General features: G+C 42.1%; 1 protein-coding gene across 4 annotated transcripts in view; it reads left to right on the top strand.

Moving 5' to 3' along the window:
• The window catches only part of KIAA1217 (KIAA1217 ortholog), a 401508-nt gene that overhangs the window by 200871 nt on the left and 174556 nt on the right, over positions 1-26081 (top strand). For all 4 annotated transcript variants that reach the window (XM_012556703.2, XM_012556704.2, XM_004380531.2 and 1 more), the window contains exon 3: positions 9855-10053. In XM_012556703.2, coding sequence (XP_012412157.1) covers positions 9855-10053 — 199 coding nt within the window. The remainder of the gene's footprint in view (positions 1-9854; positions 10054-26081) is intronic.

Here is a 26081-nt window from a genome sequence, read left to right as displayed (position 1 = left end):
GGGTGCCATAGATAAGGACAATTCCTTTAACTTGGAATCCAATCATATGGAATACCAAAGAGAAGAAATGGGCATAAGTACTTTCAGGTCACCATAAACAAGAATCCTTCTGGACTCTAAATTGTTTTGTGACTGCCCTTTAAAAATATCATGGTTTTTCAGTAATTATGTGATTTGTAAAAACAGTACATTCTCATTTTGGAGAAAAGAAGAAATTATGTCACCCATTATACCACCAGCAAAAGAAAATCAAAGCTAATATTTGGGTGTATTGCTCCATTTCTTATGTTATTTAAAGAAATCCTTAAAAACCCCTTGATTATGACTGCATAATATTCCACAGTAAGACTACATTGTAATTTGTTAACCAGCCTTCTAGGTTGTATCTAAATTTATTTATCCTATTGTAAATATAATATGTACACATTTGCTCCCTGGTACTCCAGTGCAGGAAGTATCACTTTTCTTAATTTTTCCAAATCAAACTAATGAGGCTTGGCTTCAGCAGTTACTGAGAAATTCATTCTCATCATATTTTAGGAGGCACCGCTTCCTTGCTTGGGGTTATAAAGAAACCCTGGGGAGCATGCCTAGTCTAATAACACTGTGTAAGGGCCTTTGATCTTAAGCCTTCCATGGCTGCAGCTCCTGGGTCTCACTGCAAATGGCCTCCCGTGCAAGCTGTTCATAGATGGGTCATGGGAATCTTTGCAGAGCTATTCAAGCTTAGGTACTCAGTTTTGGCCACTCCAAGCATGCCATATATCTATCCTCCTAGTTGGGGTCACTCCTTGCAAATGGAACCCAGCAGTCCACCACTTGAAGAACACCATTGTCATCACCACCACCACCAACGAAATACCATCCTCTTCCTGGCCCTGGAAAATCATTCAGTCCCCTTTTCCTGCTCAATTAGTAACCTTCCTCCTCGCCCCTTTCAGGGGCAACTTCAGATTCACTAATTTCCCCTTTGTCCAAATGTCTTTACCTTCTAAGCCCAATCTAGGGATACTGGGGAGAGGGTTTTCGGGGTGGCCTCTTTGCCACAAAGACACTATTAACAACCTCTCTGGGAAGACTTTAGAATACAAAGGCTTGGCAGTTTTCCGGGAGGTTGGGGGTAGTAGTAGAATTTCCATGTATCTTTTTAAATTTCTGACAGCTACTAGGATGAGACAAATAATAAGATGTCACAAAATTAATCTGACATGCAAAGGGCACTATGAGAGTATCTGTGTAGTGTGATGCTTCTTTAAATAAGGAAGGAGCATCCTTTTCTGAGCAAAAGTGTCCTTGTCATTTGGTCACGTTCAAGCTAGCTGGCATATGGAGGAGGGCACTTTGCGTGGCGAGAGAGAGCTGGTCGAGGAGTCACACTTGTCTCTCTTTGCTCGGGGCAGTGCTGGCCTCGTGGTGTGGATGCCTGTGGCTGTCTCTCCAAGTGAGTACCTGGCATCACCACTTTTCTCATTTTGCTGATCTGATAATGGAATAATACACACAGTGAAGGAAAATGTGGAAACAAAAGACACAGTTGTACTTCGCTCCACTGCTGAATCGTCTGATTTCACTCCAGACCAAACATCTTTCTGTTTTCACAGGTGAAAATCATGAATAATGTCTGGGTAGTCTTTTGGCGGAAGAGGGAGGAAGGGGTTGAAATATTACCCTTGAAGAAACAGGGTATAAACTGAGTTTATCAAAGATAATTCATCCAAATCCTACAGAAAATGCTTCCCTTTTGTCCAAGTCATTTTCAGAGCTAAAATTAAGTTAGAGGAGACTTCTGAGAATCTCAGGTATGCATAGTTGGGAGGTTGGCATTAAAATGGAAGTCGGTACATATATATGCTTTTCATTGTAGGACCCTGGTTCCCAGAAGTTGCTGGTTACTTGTAAACCTGGCACGTGTCCACAGTCTGCTCGCATGTAGCACCCAGACACACAATAAACACTCAATATTTTTGCATGTGTTTATATCCTCCTCTTGCTTAACATCAGGACCCTTTAGTCAATAAAACAGTAGCTGATTTATTCTCCTCTAGGGCCACATCTCTGAGTCTTTAATGTCAGGCCACCCCAAAGTTACATAACTGTAATAACACTAACTACAGTCTTCTCACATTTGATCTTCTAGGACTCTGGAGGTCCTCAGTCAACTCCCCAGATTGACCATCACAAGAAGGGCACTGGGGAGATACTTGCTCAGGCTTTGTTTTTCTGGTCATTAGCCCCAGCAGTTGTGGGAGGTCCCCAAACAGCCATACAGAGACCAGGCCCACTGCTCAAAAAGGGCACCTGGCTGTGGGTCCCAGGGCTCAGCCAAGAATGCAGGTGGCAGAGCCTGCAGGGAGAGAACCTCAGCTGATGCTGCCACCTGTGATGGGTTGATGTAAGGACTAGAGGCCTGATGGAAGCCAAGTGTGCCTTATGGGAGCTCTTTGTGTTTTCCCATCCCCATTCACAAACCAAGCATAGCCTTTTTAGCCTTTGGAAACTAGGAGGAGGGCCAAAGAAGGGGAAGAATGTGAGTGCACTGTAGGTTTTAGAAAAGACTCTGTACCAGTAGCCATCGAGTCAGTCCCAATGCATGACAACCCCAGGTGTATCAGAGTAGCACTGTGCTCCATAGGGTTTTCAGTGGCTGATATTCTGGAAGTTGATCACCAGGCCTTTCTTCTGAGGTGCCTTTGGATAGACTCAAACTACCAACCTTTCAGTTAACAGCCAAGTGTGTTAACCATTTGCACCACTCAGGGACTGCCATAGCAAGAATTTATTAATTCTTCTTGGAGCTAGAGTATTGTGGAGCAGGAATTATAGAGAAAAAACTGAAGTCCATGGATGAGGGTTTTTTAACTTCTAATATTTTCTCCCTGGAACTTTAACAAAAAAGTACCTATCAGTTACAAAGTTCTCTTAAATTGAAGTCAGAATTTTGATGAGTTTGAGTTGAAAACTTCACGTGTGCAGGAAATGGGTTAAGTGTCTGAATGTCATGATTAAATTAACCATGTCAATTAATGAGTGTTAGGAATGAGTCATTCTGAATACATTTGCATGTGGAGAGCTTCATTATATTTCTGAATTCTTTGTGGAAAATCGGGCTTTAATTAGCATGAAGTAAAGTGATTTGAAGGCAATGTTGCTTTTCCTTTTCAAGACAGAACCTGACCGGACATGAAGTGTCCCCAGCTAACCAGGCGCACCCCTGCTCCTGACAGCGTATTACATAAGGCTAGGTTTTCAGGTCCATTTTCTGGATGCTGGCATTTCAATTTAGAGGGCTTTAAAGGGTTTGAATATGGGAATGAAAAAATATCATTAATGCCTCTAGCTCTCACTTTCTTTTCATTTTGGTTTGTCTCCAAATACAGCAGCGTTGCAAAGAAACGATAAGAATAAATCTGACCCCCTAGTAAAGCATAATGCACATGATGAACATCTCAGCAAATATTTGTTCATGATGATGAAAGGCAAGCATGGCAGTCTTTTAAAAATTAATGCTGTGCAACTTTGTTGCATATACTCAAGGACATACATGCAGAAAACTAGACCCTAGTGCTAGCTTGCTACATATTTCTATAGAGGAGTACTCTAGAGTAAATAATTTGAGGGAAATCTCAGTAAACGGAATTTTTCTGGGCAAGAAGATCTCTTCTTCATAATGGATAAGTTTGTGTAGTGTGTATCTTAACGTTAAGAAATTTTAGTCCTGAAAAGGATCTCAGATACCAACAAGTTGAACCTCTGTCCTTACAGATGAAAAAAACCTGTGACTCGGCAAGGTTGTCTGTTGACCAGTTTTTGGCAGAAGCTGAAGGAGAGCCAGAATCCCCAGACCCCTAGTTAAATGACCTTACCACTGAGCATCACCTTTAGAGTGCTATAGACTTGAGTTTTGGTTTTTCTTGGTTAGACTTGAGCTTAAATCCCAGTTCCTTTCCTTGCTAGAATTTTGGGCAAGTTGGTTAAAGTCTCTGTTTTCTCAATGGCAACCCACATTACGAAGCTGCATGAGAGTTAAATGAGATTAAACCAAAACCAAACCCTTGCTGTCAAGTTGATTCCGACTCATGATGACCCAATGTCAGAGTACAACTGTGCTCCGTAGGGTTTTCAAATGGCTGATTGTTTGAGAAGTAGATCGCCATGAGTGGGCAACTCAGCTCAATGCAAGCCTTGGCACTTCTTCACCCATGCTATTCCCCCTCTCGTGACCCACGCTTTAATGTCAGCAGTTATTCCTTGAAAGCACCTTCCGCATTCCTAGTGACAAATCTCTTAGCCTTTCTTGTCTGACTGTTGCATGCCTATTATCCTGGGCCCCTAAAATAAACCTGAAATGCTTTATGAGTGCAAGACTCACACGCAGCCCTTCTCTGTTCACCCCCAGAGCCCACCACTGCGCAGAGTTCTGAGTTCTTGTTCCAAATGCTTTTTGACTCATTTCTTCATATATCAAATCACATGATATCTGACACTCGTGTCAGCCATTTCCTTTGTCTTTTCCATGAACTAAATGATGTCTCAGCAGAAAGCTGAAATCTGAGGGGAGGTTAATATCTATGAGGAGATTGCTAATATGCTGCAAGAGTTTTCAGTAAGCAAGTGAATGACATAAAAAGCAAGAGAAGGGGTTGGCATTCGGAACCCAATAGCTGTGTACAGGAAGATTAAAAAAAAAAAGATTTAGCCCTTACATCTTTATTTTTATACATAACTACCATCACAGTGACCCTGAGTGAGAAGTAGAAATTTGATTTTCATTTCCTCAAGGATTTTTGCCTTTTGCAATGGAAAATGACAACTTATCAAATACCTTGTGTCTGCTGGAGGCTGCAAAGGTGACCAGACAGCAGAGGTTGTGAATGTAGCCAGGTTGCTTAAAACAGTATTATTTCTTGGCTATTTTGCTAAGCCCAGTGTGTCCTCTTTTTTTTTTTTTTAAAGACAGGAATGAGGACATTTTAGCTTGATGTTCTGCTGAGCACAGTAACCATGTAGCTATTTCACTGAAGACCACATGAATTTATCTAAGTCTTTTTGAGCTGGGCAGTGATTTGAGGATGATTTTTCTAGTCAAACAATACTCTCATAGAGTGCCAAAGCCAGATCCTCATAAGCATATTTCAGGAAAAATAAACTTGGGATAAAACCACTCTGAGGTCTTGGGCAGAAGAATTAACCCAAAGGGACAATTTAACTGTTAATTGGTGTCTTCACTGCCCAGAGGCCCCTCACCTTTCTGGCTATGATATTGTAATCTGAGCTGAGAGTCTCCTAGGCAACACCCGGGGTGGCCACCTCCCCAAAGCTGCAAAGCCTTACCCTGCACTATAATGGGGTGTAGGGCATAGGTGCTGACCGTAGTCCCGTTTTCCTCTATGGAAAGGTCCTATAGGCAAAGCAAGGGTGGTGTTTACATAATGCTCTGATGCTGCTGCCAAGAGAGGCCTCTGTGTACTTTTAGCAAGAAAAAGGGAAGAGCTGATTACACCACCCATGAAGGAAGAGTTCTCCTAGGCACTCAGACACACTTAGGGTATTCCTCCAAGACCTCTGTAGCTAAAGCCTTGATGCAGGACCAGCTCCATAATCTGCACAGTGCCCTGTTCAAAAAAGGAGCCCTGGTGGCACAGTGATTTACCGAAAAGTTGGCGGTTTGAACCGACCCAGTGGCTCCTCGGGAGAAAGACTTGGCAATCTGCTTCTGTAAAGAATAAAACCAAAACCAAACCAAACTTGTTGCCATGGAGTGGATTCTGACTCATAGTGACCCTATAGGACAGAGTAGAACTGCCCCATAGGGTTTTCAAGGAGCGGTGGATTTGAACTGCTGACCTTTTGGTTAGCAGCCAAGCATTTAACCACTGAGCCACAGGGCTCCATCTATAAAGAATACAGCTTAGAAAACGCTATGGGCAGTTCTACTCTGTCACGTGGGGTGGCTCTGAGTTGGATTCGGCTCGACAGCACCTAACAACAACAACAACCCTGTGCAAAAATCCTTCAGAATTTCACAAAGGCCACAGCAGAGCCTGAAAGCAAGCACAGAGCCCTTTGAAGAGCTGGCCCTGTGCAGCTGCATGCGACACACACATATGAGGCTGCCCCTGCCTAGACAGTTAAGTGTCTTGGTGCTTAAGTTCAAAACCCACTGGCATCCTTTGGAAGCCTTGCAGGAACTAAAGGAATGCAAACTAACAAAAAGTGGCAGCTGTTGGAGACTGCCTGTATCCAAAACACCAGACATCAGTACCGCTGGCATCCTAGTAAGAGAAAACTCATCTGCCTTATCAATTCAGATCAATTTGCCTCTCAGTAGGTGCCTGGAATCATGTAATGCACGTCAGGGGTTGGGGTGGAAGAGGGGAAAGCTGACGATAGCCTGTTTCATTCAGCCTTGTCCCCGCTGCTTTTGCTGAGCTCCTTCTCTAGCCTTCCATGGTATGGTCTCCAATCTCCACACAACAGCCAGGAATCTTCTTAAAAAATGTATCTGATCCTGGCCTCTACCCCTGCCTAAAACACCTGTTACCTAAAACATTCTGTTTCCATAGAGTCAAATTGAGAATTCTTACCATGACTCCAAGGAGCCCTGGTGGCACAATGGTTAAGCGCTTGGCTGCCAACCAAAAGATCTGTGGTTGGAACCCACCAGCGACTCCATGGGAGAAAAGACCTGGTGATCTTCTCTCATAAAGCAGAAACCCTGTGGGGCAGTTCTCTCCTCTAGGGTTGCTCACAGTCAGAACTGACTCACTGGCACACGACAATCATGACTCCAAGGCTGTGAGTCATCTGGTCTCGGGTACCAGACTCCAGCCCCATCTCCTGCCCTCTAGGCCCTGGCCTCACCAAGCGTCCAGGCCATGGCACTTCTTTTTGCCTCAGGGACTTTGTACATGCTGCTCCCTCTGCCTGGAATGCCTCTCGCTCTCTTCCTCCCTACCCTCCGGCTTGTCCCTTGTGCCCTCCCCCCAACTTTCCTTCTCCTTGAGATACAGCTTACATGCTTCTCTGATTCCACCTCCATCTACTCTCCCCCAGTCTGGGTTGCACACGCTCATTGCACCTTGTACCTTTTCTGTAATTTTTCTTTAATGTCTGTTCCCTCAGCTAGATTGTAAGAATCATGAGGGCAGGGGGTCCTGTACATCATTTTGTACATCATTCTGTCCCCAGTACTTTAGGCACAATGCCTAGAACATAGTTTCATAGATAAGAATCTACATAAATCCAATCCCCAAAGTATGAGGAATTAATCAAATCCCCAGTTTCCCACTTTTCAATCATTTCTGACACCAGCCACCCAGGTGGCACTTTCTCCTTCTGACCCTAACCACCCAGAGTTTGATCAGATCACACAAGTTAAAAGACACTGCCCTTCAGACTGTCAAATAGGCAGTTGCCGGCCGCAAACTTGGGTGTCCACATGACATCCTTATTTCTGCCTGCTGGCCACTAATTTGGGCTTTTCCCACTGCTCCTTCAGGATATCAGCCACAAACTCAGGTCCTCCCCTGGGCTCCCTCACTTTCACTTGCTGGCTCCCACTAGTCCTTTGGGCTCGATAATTCACTGGAACAACTCACAGAACTCATAGAAAGTACTATACTTAAAATTAGAGATTTACTATAGCAGAAGGATACAAATCAAGATCAGCATAAAGAAGAGATGCATGGGACAAGGTCCAGGAGGTTTCCCAACACAGTGCTTCCATGTCCCAAAAAGGGCACACTACCATTCCACATGTATCGATGTCTTTCACCAAACAGGAAGCTCCTAGAGCTTCATGTCCAGAGCCTTCCCTGGCCTCATTGCGTAGACATGATTGGGGCCTCGTTGTGTATGCATGATTGAATCATGCTCCCCTCCCTCCCTGAGGTCAGCTGATATCCGGCTCGGGATGTGTCCTTCTGACTTGGTCAACCTCCAACTCATTGGCACAAATCCTGCAATATAGTCTTTAGGCCTAGATAACAACAAAAAACAAAAGAAACACACTGCTGTCAACTTGGTTTCAACTTGTGGCAACCTCGTATGTTACAGGTTAGAACTGCTCCATAGTATTTTCTTGGCTGTAATCTTTACATAAGCAGATCACCAGGCTTTTCTTCTGCACTGCTGCTAGGTGGGTTTGAACTGCCAACCTTTAGGTTTGTAATAGAGTGCAAACCACTTGCACCGCCCAGGGACCTAGATACCAAAAGGCACTTCAGTTATTCAGGAAATTCCAAAGATTATCTTTCAGGAACCAAGGATAAAGGCCAAATTGCTCTTTGTAAGGTGATTCATAACCTCACAATAGTAGATGCTCAATGGCTGTTTGTTGAAAGGTTAAATAGATGTACCACACAGTTCATAATTTAGACTTTATTATACACTATCTCATGTTTTTTGTTGTTCTTACCTAATTTCACCGATTAGTTTAGAAATTCTTTGATGTCTGGCAGCATGTTGTCTGTTTCTCTGACTCTCTCACAGGGCTCAGCCTGTAATACATATTCAAGGAATGTTACTGACTAATAGGTTATGAGCATTTTACAAATTCATCCTCCTGCCATTACAATGTAGATAACTAAGAGAGAAATTAAATTGTATTAGTGTATGTATTTTATTTATTATGGATACTTTCTGCTGACTGGCAAGGTAGGTAATAGCCAAAGCTAGACATAATCTTACTTATGAGATTTTTTCCTAAAAAAAAAAATTCAATTGTGATATAAATATCTCCCTCAAAATCTTTTTTTAACTGATTTTGTAAACAGCCTTGATACAAGACTTAGAATGACTGGCGTGTTCAGTTTACTCCAGTGTGACTGTATCATCCATGTTGAGTGTATATAAATGTGCACAATCCTATCTGTTGTGGTAACAGCTGTTAAAATTTGTCTGGCAATAGGAATTGATTTGCCATTGTGAAAATGGAGGCATGGCGGAGGCATCAGACCCCCTTGTCTAACTTCACTATGGTGGGAGAGAGAATCATTATCAGTATCAACAGCCCTAGGCTGATTCCTATGTGGTGGAAGTCAGACATACCTCCTCTCTCCAACGTTTTTTCCAATTCCTACACCGGCCGTCCCTCCCACAGCACTCTGTACTTCTCTGCTGGGTTTGATAATTTGTTGCAAAGACCACACAGAACTCACAGACAATACTCACAATTATGGGGTTTATTAGGGAAGTAAACCCACTGCCGTCAAGTCATTTCTGACTCATCATGACCCTAATCTTGCCTCTTTAATATAACAGACAACGCACTCCCAAATGGGACCATAACCACAGGCATAGAGGCTAGGATTCACAACATATCACAAAATGGAGGATAATTACATCAGATCACAAAATGGAAGATGACTATGTCATTATATAACTGCCAAACCACTGAAAATCATGGCCCAGACAAGTTGACACATAACCTTAACCATCACAGGTTCCATGCATCTTATTTGCATAGTTCCACCCAATCATTGTGTGGGAGTCACAAAGATTATGGCTAGAAGGGGCATATTAAGTAATTCACTGCACCACAGCCGTCATTCTTTCCTATCCTATAATGTGGCTTGTCCTCAGCTCCTTGTTAGAAGTGGCATTTGTATGGTAGATGCCCAGTGTCAGAAATCTTAGTAGAATAATAAGGGACAATATTTTTTTTTTCAGTAACTCTCCTAACTGATACTTTGACCCACTGGTCATGTAGTTTTCTATATCCAGCCCTTCTGATGGACTTTTTCTCCTTTCCATATTGTTCTCCTAGATTGGCAGATCTTGATGACATTGAAAATACTGTCAGCATACTGAGTAACAGTCTATTTCCCTGCTTTCTTTAAAAATGTCTTTTGCAGACAAGAAGCCCCAAACTGTCTCACAGTCCTCAACCTCCTAGCTTCAGTGACCTGGCTGAGCATTTATCAGAGGCGTCTGGTGATTCTTTGGAAGCCATGTCTGAGGGAGAATCTCCAAGTCCTTTCTCCAGAGGCAGCCGGACTCGAGCAAGCCTTCCAGTAGTGAGGTCGACCAACCAGACAAAAGAAAGATCTCTGGGTAAGCTGCTTCAGAGGGCAGTTTCTGATGCCCCTTCATTACAGCATGTGTATATTTTTATACTTCTGAGCAAATACCTCTGCTTCCACATATTAATTTAATCTTGATTTATAAAAACACAAGTACTAGGAAATTTCATTGGTTTAATATAAAGCATTGAGGATTTGCCTGTTGAGGAATCAGGCAAGTCCAAGCTGTCTTTGGGCTTGGGTAAATTCAAAACTGGGTAGGATTGACAACTTGAGCCAAGAGGCTGGTAAAACAATTGCTGCTGAGTCTATTTCAACTCATGGTGACCTCGTGTGTGTCAGAGTAGAACTGTGCTCCATAGGGTTTTCAATGGTTGATTTTTTGGAAGTAGATTACCAGGCCTTTCCTGCAAGGCACCTCTGGATGGACTTGAACTTTCAAACTTTCGATGAGCAGCTGAGCTCCTTAACCGTCTGCACCACCTAGGGGCTACCACTAAGCTGGGACTTTTCCAACTGGATGAAAGAGTCTTGTGCTTTCTTAACCCCACTGGTGGTTAAGGCAGGAGCACAGGAGCTAGCCAAGGAGTAGAATTTCTCCTTTGTTGCAGGAAGTGAGTGAGGTTCAAGTCCCTGCAAAGACAGCCTCTACTTTGAAAAATAAAATGAAGATACAAATAAATACCTTGTCCTCTCCCTCCTCCATACCTACGGAGCATTGAGCCTGTCGGATAATGGATCCTTTGTCTTGAGGGCAGGGATTTCCCCCCATCCACCAAGAGCAGTTGGCAGAGCAAGTAGATACTTGCTGGGTTCAGGAACCAAGCCTTAGGGCAGAGAGGCTGCAGGAGGAGGTGGCAGGCCTTGCCCAAATGCTCAGTTCTAGAAACTCACCTTACTTGGGAGCTCTGGTGGGCTCCGAGTCATAGCAGGTTAAAAAATATTGTATCAGAGGTGTTTATTCCTCCAGCTCCATGAGGGGCTTTTTGGTTTGTGATGTTTCACAAATTCTGAGTAGAAACAAATGAACACTATGAGAGGAGAGAAATCAGAAGTTTGCAAAGTGAGGGAGCTCTGATCCCAGAAAATGAAGCTGGTGCTAGCCCAGCCAGGTGGGTACTGCCTTTGACCGCCTCTTTGTGGTAGACTTGGGAATGTCCTCCTGGCCGCATCTGGCCCTCTTGGTGTAATTCAGTTGAGCCAAGATGGGAAATAAATGGGAAAGTGTGAGTCATGGAGAGTCTAAACACAATCTCCCTCCCAGGGGTCGTGCTCAGCCTTATTTTTGGAAAATCCCCTTCTGCCAGGCTTTACTTAACACGCAGAGACTTGGGCTTCCCAGACAGCCTGGGGCCACACAGCAGGTGTCCCAAGCACTGCAGTGGCCTCAAAGTGCAGCTGTGACCCCACAGGCCTCAGAAGCTGAAGATTAGAGACTCTGAGCTGTGACCTCCTGGGAACCCAGTGTTAATGCCATTTGGAAGCCCCGATGTCTTTTAGGGTCTGTACATTGTTGTTTTGTCTTAATCCATATAATTTTAATAAGCTCTCCCATGAAGCCCTGTTGATTCTCTCTTTATTTAAGATTTTGATATTTTGTACTTCGTGGATTTTTTTGCATTCATTTTCATTTTTTAAAATTTCACATTGAAGTATTATTTATCCTGATGACTGATATTTCTGGCCCGCATTTAAGTTTTTCACTCAAGGTGAGTGCCTTGCTCACCACACCCCAGTGCCTATCCTGCATGAAGCCCCAGGAACTTTAGATAGCATGGCTGTGGCTGCCACTTAAAGGCACCCAACAAGGCTGAGTAGGGAAAGCCAGGCTGCAAGCTTGTGCTTATGCACGGGCACAGTTTGTCATCCCAGACCCTCCTAGCTTAGACAGTACTGAGTGGGTGGGGGGAAGCCTGAGGGTGCAGCCCACAATGGACAGAGTCCTCAGGCCGCTACCATATCCCTGTAATGGATGAAACAGTCCCCTATTCAAGCAGCCTGTGCCTGGAGATAAACCTGCCCAGTTAATACTTTTTCCACTAGAATAATCCCTCATTTCTATCACTTGGGCTTGCTTAGGGGATAGGAGGAATGTAGGGAGGCTGAGCACAGTGCATTTGGCAGAGGCTTTTGGAAAGCATGTATGAGAGAGAAGGGAGGGCAGTAAGCCATTGTTTAGCCTAGGTAAGTGTAAACATCACTGGTGTCAGTATAATAGTGTCCCTCCTATGCCATACTGGGGTGCAAGATGTGAGTGTATCATTTGGGAGAGGCGCATGGGGGACTCAGGCAGGGCCAAATGACAGCAAAACACAGGTCCTTTCTGATGCTGATGGCTAATTGGCTGTTCTTAGAGAGATTTACAAAGCTCAGTGGACTCTGACTTATAACATTACCAGATTCCAGTGACCTACCATCTCTAAATCTTTACATCTACAGACTGGTGGTTTCCCTTCCTGCTCCACCCATCCTGAACTCAACTGAAATTCTCCTCAGTGAAATTTATGCCATTTCCCCTTCCCTCCATCTTCAGTGCAAACAGAGAACATTAGAAGAGAGGAAGCCGAAAAAATGAAGTAGAAAACCTGTTTGCAGTCTAGTTTGGTTTTAGAAATAATTTCCATGAAAAATCGTCCCACAGATATTAGGTGTGGAGTCTTAATGATGGAGTAGTTTCCTTTTAATCATGGTGCTGTCTTGTAAATGCCTGTCTGGAATGTGACCATAGTCAGGGACTGGTGTCTGGTTGCTCCCGAGTCGGCCTTCGGGGAAAGGGTAGCCGCAAGATGTTCCCACACTTCTCTGTGCCCTCAGGAATTTGAAAATAAAACTCATGTGAAAACAATAACAACAGCAGCAACTTCCTTCTCAGTGCAGCCAGATTCCTTTGTGGAACACATTCTAAGTGGTTAATGTTAGAAAAGACACCTCTCCTACCAGCCCAGCACCAGAGGTATTGCCGTTTCTATAACAAACTGCCTCTCAGACACTCAGAGTCAGACTGAACAAGCCAGCTTGGCTCTAGAGGATGGTTTTTAGACAAACTGGGGAAGAATTTCGCCAACTCTATGACTTGGAGAATCTCTATGTGGCCATCCTTCTTGGAATACCAAGATGGTACCAGTGATGGTGATCACTCCCTGAGGGGGGTTAAGGAAAAGAAGGTTCGTGGTTGCCTGAATCTGCCACCCTTCCCACTCAAGACTGGGTAGGAGGATAGAGCAAAGGATTTAGGAAATGACCGTCTACAAAGGTGAAAGCCAGGAAGGTTTGTAGGCAAAGACCGTAAGGCTAGCGCTAGATTGCTTGAACAGGTGCAATTATCCCCTGCATATTAAAAACAAACAAACAAATTTCAGGCACATGGAAAGAAGTATTGCTCTACAGAGTAAATTAAACATTTACAAAATTTGTTTTCCTATGTGCTGGTAGAGATTGAAAATGTAATATTAGAAAAACAAGATTTTCTGGAAGAGAATTTGGTAGTAAATAGATTTGAGGCACACCCTGATTTTACGTAGGGGGCTATGAAACAAACGGTTAGAGACCTTTCTCTAGCATCAGAAGCAGCACTCAGCCTCCGTGGACTGGGGGTGGGTGGCTATGGTGGATGATGTGCCTACTTCCACCTGGTGTGCTTTTCTTTACTGCTGAGGCTGGGAAGCAGACTCATTCTGGACTGTCAAGTGCACCAGGTTCCAGAAGGTGGGAAGCGAGGCCATCGTGGAGGCCTTTGGGTTTTCTTCAGCATTGTTTGCCACAGACCCAGGGCATGGTCACTAGCTTGATAGAGTTGAGAGTCGGGGTGCAGGGCATCCTGTTTACTAGCTCCTAGGGTTCCACAACAGTCCTGGCAACTTCCTGATCAAGGCAGCGTGGCTCCAGATTTGGCAGCTTTACTCACATTTGCTCAGTGTAGCAGGAAGCTTCCTCATGGTTGAACGGGTTCTGTGGTAACCCTATTCTATAATGAAAATTTAGCCCAATGATTCTGCAAGCCATTTAATAAATCCATTTTTGCTTGAACTATGCAGTGTCAGTTCAGTTCTCTGCAGCTGAACCCTGACCGATATGAGGGGTCTGATTTACTACATTTATAAAAAATTGTAGTGTACCTGTTCTGTTTGTTTCAGAAAATATGACAACTACCTGTAGGTGCAGACTGACAAATTTGAGAAGGTTAACAATGAACCGGAGGAGTGGTTTTCAAACTGTGTTCCATGGAACTCTAGAGTTGTGTGGAGTTTTCTCTGCTATAAATATTTCAGTTTCATTTGAAAACCAAGTTGAGGCTACACTGCTAAAAACCACACTAAAATTGAGAAAATTTTCTCTATGCAATAAGAGTCTTCGAGTACTTTAATGTGGTTGTATTTGGTGAGTCAAGAAGATTACCTCTTAGTTTTCTTCCACTTGACTTCATGAATACACTGAAAGGTAGTTTCTGTAAACCAGATCACTTGTTAAATAAAAAATTGATTTGGGACTGGGAATTGGTGATTTAAAGGGAAATTTTACGAAATCTTTTGATATAGTACAAAACACACCTTTGTGATACATGCTATCACCCCTAATTTGTCCTTTGTAAGCTTGGATTTTCATATATGAAGTTTTCTGAAAGAAGGAAGTACTTACCCACTTGGCTTCCAATTCACCCATAAGAAAGAATGTAAAAGATTGTGTAGACTTGTGATTTGTTTATGCTTACTTTAAAAAAATAAAGTTACTCGGATATCTTTAGAAACCTCTTGCTATTAAAATTCCTGGATTAAAACTCTACAACAGATTTCTCAGATTTTGAAGAAATCATTTAGTTAATATGGCATATGAGCAGTTTTGTGCCCTTTACCAGTATCTCTAGGATTACTCTGAAGACAGGATGTAGGTAGGAAAAGCATCAGCTAAGATGAGTAGAAGATACGATTGCTTCTAAGAGTCGGAAACCTTCCTGAGCCACCATTATTTTGCAGGGTCTGTTCATAGGTCAGGTGAGTTACAATGCGGAGGCATCTTAATATGAAGGACCGTGGAGAAGCCTTGGGTCTCCTGTTTCTTCTTCTATAGCCGTGGTGTTGGTAAACCTGGATTACAGGTCACCTTTTTAACAAAACTAACTGAAAAACATTTCAATGTTGCAGATGGAGCTCTAGGGTTAAATAACTTTAAAGGAGACTATATCATTTCCAAAGCCATTTCAGAACAATCAGTCTTTTAGTAAGTCATAGCCATGATACCCCATCCTAACCCAGACACTTAACTAATGTGTATGTGTTTGTGTTTCTGGTGTAAAAGTTGCTCTTATTCAAAAGAGAATTGTTCATCAGGTCTCACAAAGCAACAAAGGAGAAAGTAAGGCAAATTTTACGTTATTTATACTTCTCTACATCCAAAAGAGATTTGATGTGACTTAATCAGACACAACAATAATATATAAAACCAGTAAAACAAGTATTAATACAAGTAGCAGCTGGGAAAAATATATATGCCAGAAAATTTAATATAAGGATAATTACTGTAATTGCAATCAAGACAAAAGGAGAAATGTAGCAAGCAAGTTGGATGGATTTAATTATTTAACAAGAGATTATATACCAGCTTATTAGAAAAAAGTTTTAAAGCATTATAATCCAAGATGAATTTATCTCCTATATCTTAATCGTCTTGACATTGTATTATATAATAAAAAAAAAAAAAATCAGTTGCCATCAAGTCAGCTCCAACTCATGGCGACCCTATGTGTGTCAGAGTAGAACTGTGCTCCCCACAGGGTTTTCAGTGCAGATCTTTGATTTTAAGTATCTAGAATCAGATGCTGTACTCTCAGATGCTGTGCTATGATTTGGTTGGAACAAAGGACAAGACATTAAGAAATGTTGCCTGAACTGCTTATGGGGAAAAGCATTTAATTATAAAAGATAATTTTATTATCTTTTGCCATGAAAACTCTACCTAGTATCTACTGACAATATCTTGCTATTTTGGGAAGTGCAAGATTAATTACGTACCCCGTTTTTAATTTAAGTTTGTTGCCAAGTTTTTTAGTTTTTTAAACATTGACTTTCAAGAGGTGGTGGTTCAAACCCACCCAGAGGATCCTCAAAGACAGCCCTGGTAATCTGCTTCTGAAAAGTTGCAGCCTTGAAAACCCTATGGAGCAGTTCTACTCTGCACACGTGGGGTTGCCGTGAGTCAAAATCAATTCGACAGACACTAACAACAACAGCAATTCTGTAAGAGTTCCCACATATCGTTGCACCTGCTTTTAAACACAATTCTATGAAATCCTGGAAATAAGTGTAAGGATACATGCAAGCTTTGTGTCATACACTCAAGTAGAACTTCTTCCTTAGTGTTCTCATCCTAGCATCCAGGGGGATGCCTGCTGACACTCAGAAACTGAGGTTTTTGGCAGCTTCTTATATTTCAGGTGGAGTATAAGAACACAGGGAGACACATTCTGCATTGTTAGAGGGGAGAGGTATGCCTTTTTAGGCAGAAGAGTTGGGTGAAGGGTTCTGGTTCAGTTCTTGTCCATATTGCTCAAGTTAGCTCTGTGCTGTGTGACTGAGCCTAAGCCATCTCTGGATCTGGAGATGCGGTCCTATGCCGGAGCACCAGGGGCTGGGGATAGGAGGGTGCATGGGTGGAGCTAGACTTCTGGTCCAGGAAAGCTGCCATTGAACAGACAGCAGGGGATCCCCAGCCACCACCATGCAGGTCTTGTCTAAGCCACTCTCTTAGGGGCTGAGGGCTAGCCTTCTTCCTACTTCCTTTCTCATTTGAGGGGAAAGTCAGGCTTACTGTGCCTCTTTCTTCAAGACATTAAAATTATATGTTAGTCAAATCTCCTGTTTGTTTTCACCCCAGCCTCTTTGACCCTTGCACAGTGCATTGGCTTAGTTTTTGAGCATTGCAAAAGTAAATTTTAAAACCGAGGTACAGATTCAACTTCCTTTACCACTTTTCTGTTTAACACCTCCCAAGACCTATCTTCAAATTTAGAAAATGAAAGCTGTTTGGCATCTGACTGATTTCATTGTATCCCATCAAGAAAAGCTCCTATTTTGCAACATGCTGTGTTTCAGTTCTCAAAAGTTTGGCAGTGTCATTAAAAATTATACTCACACCAACTTTTCATTTTCAGAATTTTCTAAGTGTTAATTGGCCTTCAGACATCTTTGGCTAAATGTCTCCTAGTAATATATAGCTAGACATGACAAAAATAAAGCTTACAATGTTTTCCCCCAAAGTTTTGCCCACTTCTCATTTTTTTCCCCATTCATTTATTAAGAATCTAATCAGTTATTGCCATTGTTATAGGTGCCATGGTGAGTTGTTTTAAAAAAATATTTGAAATCTGTTTTTTGCATTTAAGGAATTTTTAACTAAAATTAAGGAAATTTTAACTAAAGACACATGGTAGCCATGTAAGGACTACCTAAAATATACATAAATCAAAGAATACACAGATGAAGCTATGCATACATCCAGCAACACTGTCCTCCTTGTGGTTCTTTGAACATGCCCAGCAGTCTTCCACGTGAGGACCTCTGCACACACTATTATCTCTACCTGGAATGTCCCCTCCCTCAATACCTGCGTGACCAGCTCCTCACTGCATTGAGACCTCTGCTCAGAGAGCTCTCCCCCGTCTTTCCACCCTGCCATTCTCTATCTGCCGACCCTGCTGCATTTCTTTTTCCACGGTACTTAACATTTAGGACCAAAAGAAAAAAAAAAAAACACCCAGTCTCAATGCCATCGAGTCAGCAACCCTATAGGACAGAGTAGGACTGCCCCATAGGGTGTCTAACGCTGTAATCTTTATGGAAGCAGACTGCCACATCCTTCTCCCACAGAGAGGCTAGTGGGTTCAAACCGCTGACCTTTTTGGTTAGCAGCCAAAGTGCTTAACCACTTTGCCACCAGAGCTTCACAACATTTAGGACAGTGGTTCTCAAACTTTAGCAGAAGACTTATTAAAACACAGATTGCTGGCCCTACCCCCAGAGTTTCTGATTCAGTAAATCTGAGGACGAGATCTGGGTCCAAGAATTTGCATCTCCAAGAACAAGTTCCCAGGTGATGTTGGTGTTGGTACGGCTGGTCGGGGACCACTGACTTAGAGTACTCTTAGGCCTTATGAAAGGAGCCCTGGGGATGCACCCAACGGTTAAGCACTTGGCTGCTAACCAAAAGGTTGGTGATTTGAGCCCACCCAGCAGCTCCACAGGAGAAAGACATGGTGATCTGCTCCTGTGAAGATTATGACCTAGGAAACCCTATGGGGTAGTTCTGCTCTGTCACCTGGGGTCGATATGAATCAGAATCAACTCCACAGCACTCACTAACTATATGCCCTATCAAAGAATTACTAAATGCTATTACAATGTAGCACCACATGAGGGCACTCTAATCAGTCCCCAATAGGGAATGGAAAACAATCATACTTGGGAGGAGTTATGGAAGCTTTAAATGCCTGGCCTAGATCTTCTCCTTAAACTAGAGTATTTACTTGCAGCACCTGTGACTGGCACAGGCCCCCAATAGAGGCCTGCAACATACATCCTTCCCATAATGGCTTTGGACCATCCTGTTTCCCTAGTTCCCCCTCGCTTTCTATTCTTTTCAGGTCCTGTGTTTGATTTCTACTTGAGTTCTGAGACTCCTTGGTCAGCCCCTCACCTCCTAATTTGGTACACTTAGAAATGTGTGTGTTCTCAACATCTTACCTCTGACCCATTTCTTGGTTATAGGGTGGCTGACCTTTCCATATGACTTCACACCTCTCTACACACATCCCAATTGACCTAATTCTGGGATTTCTCACACCAGTGGCTGGGCTTGTCTGGTTCCAGGGAACTCTGGCCCCAACTACGATTAGTTAGCGCCCCCAGATGTTGATCTTGTTAATGGAGTTGACCAAGCAGAGGACATGTGGATGAGGCCAGTGCAGCTGAAGACTTTCTTATGGAAGAAATTCTCTTGACAAGATGCTTTAGCTTTGATTCAGTAATTGGTCTTGCTTGTGCTTCCATCTGCCTTCATAAGAAGAGTCAAATAGTTTAGGGACCTTTTTAAGAGTGAAAAAAGTCCAATTTAACAAATGTGTATTAAGTGCCTACAATGTACATGGTCACATGGTGCTTTATTGGGTGGAAAGAAAGAAAAATAATAATCTTTCAACAAATACTAATACCTACTAAGTGGTAGGCACTCTTGGGTGCTGGGAATATAGCAATCAACAAAAGAGTCACAAGCCTCTGCCCTCATGGAGCTTATATTCTGTTAGAGAAGTAGATGATGAGCAAATAAAATATAAAACAGATGGATAGAAGTTCTTTGGAGAAAAATAAAGCAGGAGGAGGGAAACAGGGAGTGCCGAAGAGATGAAGGTGGGAGAGTTATAGTTTTAAAAACAATGGACCGGGATTTAGAAAAGATAAAAGAAGAATGATTTTCAAGGTGATTGTTTAGGTAGGTAGATGATTGATAGGTATAAGGATGTTGTTGTTGTTGTTGTTGTTAGGTGGTGTTGAGTCGATTCTGACTGACTAGAACTGCCCTGTAGGGTTTCCTAGGCTGTAATCTTTACAAGAGCAGATAGCCAAGTCTTTCTCCCACAGAGCCACTGGACGGGTTCGAACAGCCAACCTCTCAGTTGGTTAGCAGCCAAGTGCTTAACTGTTGCGCCGCTAGACCTCCTCATATAAGGATAGATAAATGGATGGGTGGATGGATAGATATAAATGAAGCTAGAGAAAGATGGAGATAGTTATAGAGACCGAGAGAGAGAGGGAGGGAGAGAGAGAAAAGTAGGTAGTAGTATCATCAGCTTTTGGAAAATAGCAACTTCCTCTCTTTAGCTCACCAGTTCAACATGGTCTTTTCTCAAAAAGATGGGCTCCCAGAGCAGCCTAAGAGCCCTAAGAAATACTTGTTCAAGAATTCAGGGAAATGAGCTCTGTTTTATAAATACCTTCCTGTAATTTGGAGCCCTGGTGGCGCAGTGGTTAAGAGCTTGGCAGCTAACCAAAAAGTCGGCAGTTTGAATCCACCAACTGCTCCTTGGAAACCCTATGGGGCAGTTCTACTCTGTCCTGTAGGATCGCTATGAGTTGGAATCCCCTCGACGGCAATAGGTTTGGTTTTGTTGGGTTTTGATCCTGTAATTAAACTATGAAAATTCCCAAAAAAAAAAAGAGCGTACCATAGAGAAAGGGGCCTTTGAGCCATGACTTGGAGGATGTGAAGGTTTGTAAGCTACCCAGATATCTGGGGAAAGAATTCCAGGGAACAGCCTATGGGAAGGACCTGAACAAGAGCAAGCCTGAAGCATTCAGGGAACAGCAAAGAGGCCATTGTGGTGGGAGTCATGCAGCAGCAAAGAAGAGAATGAGGTCAGAGAAGTAATGAAGACCAAATAATAAAGGGACTTCACAAGAAAAAAGACTCTGGCTCTGTCAGTTAGATGAGAATGCCTACATTGGAGATAAAGCAGAGATGTGACAAGATCTCACTTAAGTTTCAAAGATTTTATTCTGGATGCTGAGTTGGCATGCACTAAAGAGGGCATGGGCAGAAGTTGGGAGACCAGTTAGGAATCTTAACAATAATCAAAGAAGATGAGGGTATTAGCAGTTAGTTAATTTCCCATTTGGAAATCTTGTTTCTGTTTCTCCTGATGCTAAATTGGTCTTGAAACCCAAGTATGCTAACATACATTCCCATACACGTATCCACAGAGCACGCATGGTAGACACAGACACACAGCCATATGCGTGCGCGCACGCGCACACGCACATGCACACGCACACGCACACGCACACGCACACACGCACCCCTAATGGGTCCCAGCAAAGAGGCAATAGGGTTAGTTGCTCACGTTTGTTGATAGGTTTGAATGAAAGAAACCTGAAAATTCCTCTCTGGCCTATCAGGCATTTTTCCCTTCCTTTAGAATGGAATAAATGACTACAGCTCTCTGGTTTATAGGGTTGAAAAGAGAGAATACTTGTATCTTACCTGAAACACTGTGCAGCAAAAGCTTCTAGTTACTGGCTCATGAAAGATTTTATGCCTCATCTGTTGTACTTAGGGTGACTATAGAGAATGTTCTAGAAAAAGATTTGAAATGTGTTGCCTCCTGAAGTTAGCATTATAATCAAGTGTATTACTGAAGAATCATACTCTCCTTAATGTGTACAGATTTCTGCACTGGAAGGAAGTATTGAAGTAAATGCAAATAGAAAATTAAACAAAATGTAGCCTCAAGCCCTGAAAACAGGTAAGGTGGCCCAGCCTTTTGTGTGCAGGCTTGAGAATGTGTTTGCCTAGCTCTTTCACAATAGTTTCATCGGATGAAACAACAAAAGCACCTGTCACTCGCTGAGCTCACAGCCTTCTATAAAAACATCAGGAACATTCTGGTCCCAGCATTCCCATCCCAGCTCTGTCATGGAATAACTCAGAGACCTTGACAAATTTGTCATCCTTCCTAGGACTCAATCTCTGCATACATAAAATCCTGAGCCATCTCCCAGGAGACGTGAGAGTAAAACTGGCATAATAGAAACGGTTATGAAAGCGAGGTGGCTCCCAGCAATTCTTAGTGATGATGGTAAATAACGACTCAGACTCATAGCGATCCTATAGGACCGAGGAAAACTGCCCCATTAGGTTTCCAAGGCTGTAATCTTTACAGAGGCAGACTGCCATATCTTTCTCCTGCTGAGCGACTGGAGGGATTGAACTGCCGACCTTTCTGTTAGCAGCCGAGCACTTAACCACTGTGTCACCAGTAAATAATAGGGAACTATTTATTTATGAGCCCAGATCGACTCCACAACACCTAACAACAACAAGTATGTTGCCTGCACATAGTAGGTGCTCAGTAAATACATGTTGGATAAGTAAATGAACTGGGGCAGATGGTATCGTTAATTCTGACTTTCAAACCACTTTTACGCACTGTCTTATTTAATCCTACGAAGTAAGAATCACAGGATGACAAATTTTCCCTCCTTGCACTTACCACCTGTACAGGATTATAACCCAAAGAGGTTTCTACTGCCACCAGATCCAAGCAGCCTGCTGCTGCTTTACTTTTGTGAAATTCGAGTATGTTGAGTCTTACTATTTTGTTTTATTAACGTGGCTCAGGAAGTTAGGTAATTTAAAGTACTATTGATACATGCAACAACATGGATGAATCTCAGGTTAATTATGCTGAATGAAAGAAGCCAGACAGCAAAGGAGTATATACTGTATGATTCCATTTATATAAAATTCTAGGAAAAGCTAACTAATCTGTAGTGACAGAAAGCAGATCTTGGATTGCTCTGGGGATGGGTGGGCTTGCGAAGGGCACGAGGAAACTTTTTGGAGTGATGTGTATGTTCATCATCTTCATTTTGCTGATGGTTTTATCAGTAAATAAATATAACAAGGAGCCCTGGTGGCACAGTGGTTAAGAGCTTGGCTGCTAACCAGAAGTCTGACAGTTTGAATCCACCAGGCTCCTTGGAAACTCTATGGGGCAGTTTTATTCTGTCCTATAGGGTCGCTATGAGTCAGAATCAACTCAATGGCAACGGGTTAAGGTATGTCAAAACTTATCAAATTGTACACTTTAAGTAAGTGCAGTTTATTGTATATTGTTATACCTCAATAAAGCTGTTTTGAAAAAAAATCAAAATTCGGTAACTTGCCCCAGGTCACATGATATACTTCTGACACAAAGCTTGTCTTGTGGCCAAGTCTGTGAATTCCTGTGCATCCTTTCATTTCCCTGCATTGCCCAACAGTTCATTAACAAGGTTTGAGATTTTAACACTAATGATACCAGGTATGTAATAACATTTATTTACTCCTCTGTGTTTAAAGGTGAATTTTGATTTTAGAGTTTGTAGGTATTCTCGATTATTTATATAAGATTCCACCCCTAAAATTAAGTGAAAATAGCCAACATGCATTAGATAGTATTTGAAGATTTGCAGACTTATGGAACCTTTGAGATGCCTTGGTAGCACAGTGGTTAAGCACTTGGCTGTTAACTGAAAGGTCGGTGGTTCAAACCTACCAGTTGCTCCCCTAAAAGATATGGCAGTCAGCTTCCATAATGATTCCAGCCTTGGAAACCCTATGGGGCAGTTCTGCTCTGTCCTATAAGGTCACTGTGAGTCAGAATCGACTCAGCAGCAACAGGTTTTTATTGAACCTTTAGATGAGCAAATTGAAAGAATTAGACAATTTGACCGAGGTCATCCTGAGAAGCAGCTTTGGCATCGGATTTAGAAATTGGTTAACCCTGAATTTTGTGCTTCATCATAAAAACCACATCTCTCTTCCTTCCATTCTTTATTGGCAAATTGTGACTTTTTTTTCCAAATTACCTAAAACATATCCATTTCCCACAACCCCTTGTACATGTCTTCTTTTTTCTTTCTTGTGAATGAGGCATTCTAAATGCCACCTGGCACACACAGGACTCACTTTTATGTTCTTTTTTTTGTTTGTTTTTCTTGATTTGACCATGTGAGAGTGCACCACCTACTAAAAACAATACTAATAGAATTTACGTCCATAAAGATATCATAGTAAGATGTGCATGTTGAATTAAGTTAAGGCTAAAGTTCCAACTAAAGTGTGTAAATGGGCCACACTTAATTGATGCATTTGTTCCTAAAAAAGCAGTTGCTCTTAAATTAATTTTACCATTCAGATGGGCACGTATTTTTTTTTTTTTACTTCCTGCTATATGCTACTGAGTACCTACTTAATGCTGATTGACACAAAGGGATACAAAGACAGGTCAGCCCAGCTCTCAAGTATATACAATGAAGAAGTGTACAAGTATTTTGTGATGCAAGGTAAAGCCGTACTGGTTTTGAGATACTTGAGAATATTTACTTAAAAAAAAAATTATTAGTGGATCATTATACTTGAGCTTTAAAGTTATTGGTTTTTCCCCCTTTATTGTACTTATATTCCCAAGACCTTGGTCAAGTAATTTATAATTGTGATTTTTAATGCATTTAGATACTAACTAGTATTTAAAGGGTATGCTTGGTGAATTCTTTCATAATATCAATAATTATTCCCTGGTTTATCTATTATGAAAATACATACGTACACACACACATATATATTTTTTTCTTTAATTGAGGCACTCTTTTCCATTATATTTGCAAGCACCACTAAGTAATACAAGGCAAGTCTATTCTGGCACAGAGAAAGAAACCCTGAAAAATTAAAACTCAAATGTGATTTTTTTCATTTACCTCATGCCTCACTTTCAAAGTCACACTAGTGTATTTCCTTGAGTCTAGCTGTGAACATTAGTTTTTCTTTGGAATTTGGAGACTAGATACTATCAGTAGGAAGTTACTAATGGAAATTGATGCCTTTGCTTCTGGCCAAGCATACCACAAAGATCACAGAGGTAACATCCAACTTGTGCACAAAGCATGCTCTTGCTGGGTTGCCAGATAGATTACTGTGGCCAAAAGTTGTTTGTGCCTGCAGAATTCTAAAAAGAAGACAAAAAGTCCTGTGTAATGTTTATATTTGTTGTAATTTTCCATTAACATTGTAACAATACCACAAAAATGTTTGGTCAAAAAAAATAAATCTGAATCTTCTAAAAATATTTCTGTTATTACTGATGGCATTTGGGCAAGGTCTCATTTGACTTATTTGCCAGTCTTTAGCAATCATTTTTTAGTCATTTTGACTTTTTTGAGACCACATTAACCAATACTTTAGTTTTGTTGTTGTTAGCTACAGTTGACTCATGGCAACCCCATGTACAATGGGATTGGACCGTTGTAATATTAGGGTTTTCACTGATTGATTTTTCATTGATTGATTTTCATTTTGACTATTTTGAGACCACATTAACCAATACTTTAGTTTTGTTGTTGTTAGCTACAGTTGATTCGTGGCAACCCCATGTACAATGGGATTGGACCGTTGTAATATTAGGGTTTTCATTGATTGATTTTTCAGAAGTAGATCACCAGACCTTTCTTCTTAGTCTGTCTTAATCTGGAAGCTCCAACAAAACCTGTTTAGCATCATAGCAACACAGAAGCCTCCACTGACAGATGGGTGGTGGCTGCATATGAGGCATATTGTCTGGGAATCAAACCCAGATCTCCCTTATGGAAGGTGGGAATTCTGCCACTGAACCACCATGAACAACTACCATACTTTTGCTTTAGCTCCACGTATTTTACTAAATCCCCTTCCAACTACTGTCCCTTTATGACAAAATGACTAGAAAGAGTTGTCTCTGTAAGTACTGTCTCTAGTTCCTCTCTTTGGGTTTTCTTTTGAACTCTTCCAACCACTCCATATAAATAGTAATGGTCAACGTCAGATGTGAAGTCCACATGTTACTCAGTCCTCATTTTACTTGACCTCTCAGTACTTAACATGCTAGACCATTTCTCTTCCTTAAAACACGTCAGTTTATTGACTTCTTGTACACCACTCTCTCTCAGCTTTCTTCCTACCACAGTGGCCACTCCTGTTTGGTCTCTTTTGTTGGTTTTTTCTCATTTTCTCACCTATAGACATTGGCTCAGGCCCTGGACCTCATCTCTTCTTCAATTGTACGAACGCCGTATGTGAGCTAGTCCAGTCCCATGGCTCCGACTGTCAGCTATATGATGATGACTCCTCTGGCCCAGACCTCTTCCTTGAAGTCCAGATTAGTATTTCAGTTTGCTAACTTGATGTCTGGACCTTACCAATGAAAGCAAACTTGTTGCCGTCCAGTCGATTCCAACTCGCAGTGACCCTATAGGACAGAGTAGAACTGCCCCCATAGGGTTTCCAAGTTGTGGCTGGTGGATTTGAACTGCCCACCTTTTGGTTAGCAGCCTACCTCTTAATCACTGCACCACCAGGGCTCCCTCTCAACCTTAATGGGTCCAAAAATGAACTTCTAATTCCCCCCCAACAAAGCCTACTCCTCCTACAGTCTTCCTCATCTTGGTGAATTGCAACCCCATCTTACCAGTTGCTCAGGCCATAAACCTTGGCATTATCCTT

The sequence above is a fragment of the Trichechus manatus genome, unplaced genomic scaffold (genome assembly GCF_000243295.1).
Source record: "Trichechus manatus latirostris isolate Lorelei unplaced genomic scaffold, TriManLat1.0 scaffold00075, whole genome shotgun sequence".
Taxonomy (NCBI): Eukaryota; Metazoa; Chordata; class Mammalia; order Sirenia; family Trichechidae; genus Trichechus; species Trichechus manatus.
This window is presented reverse-complemented; position numbering and strand designations above follow the sequence as displayed.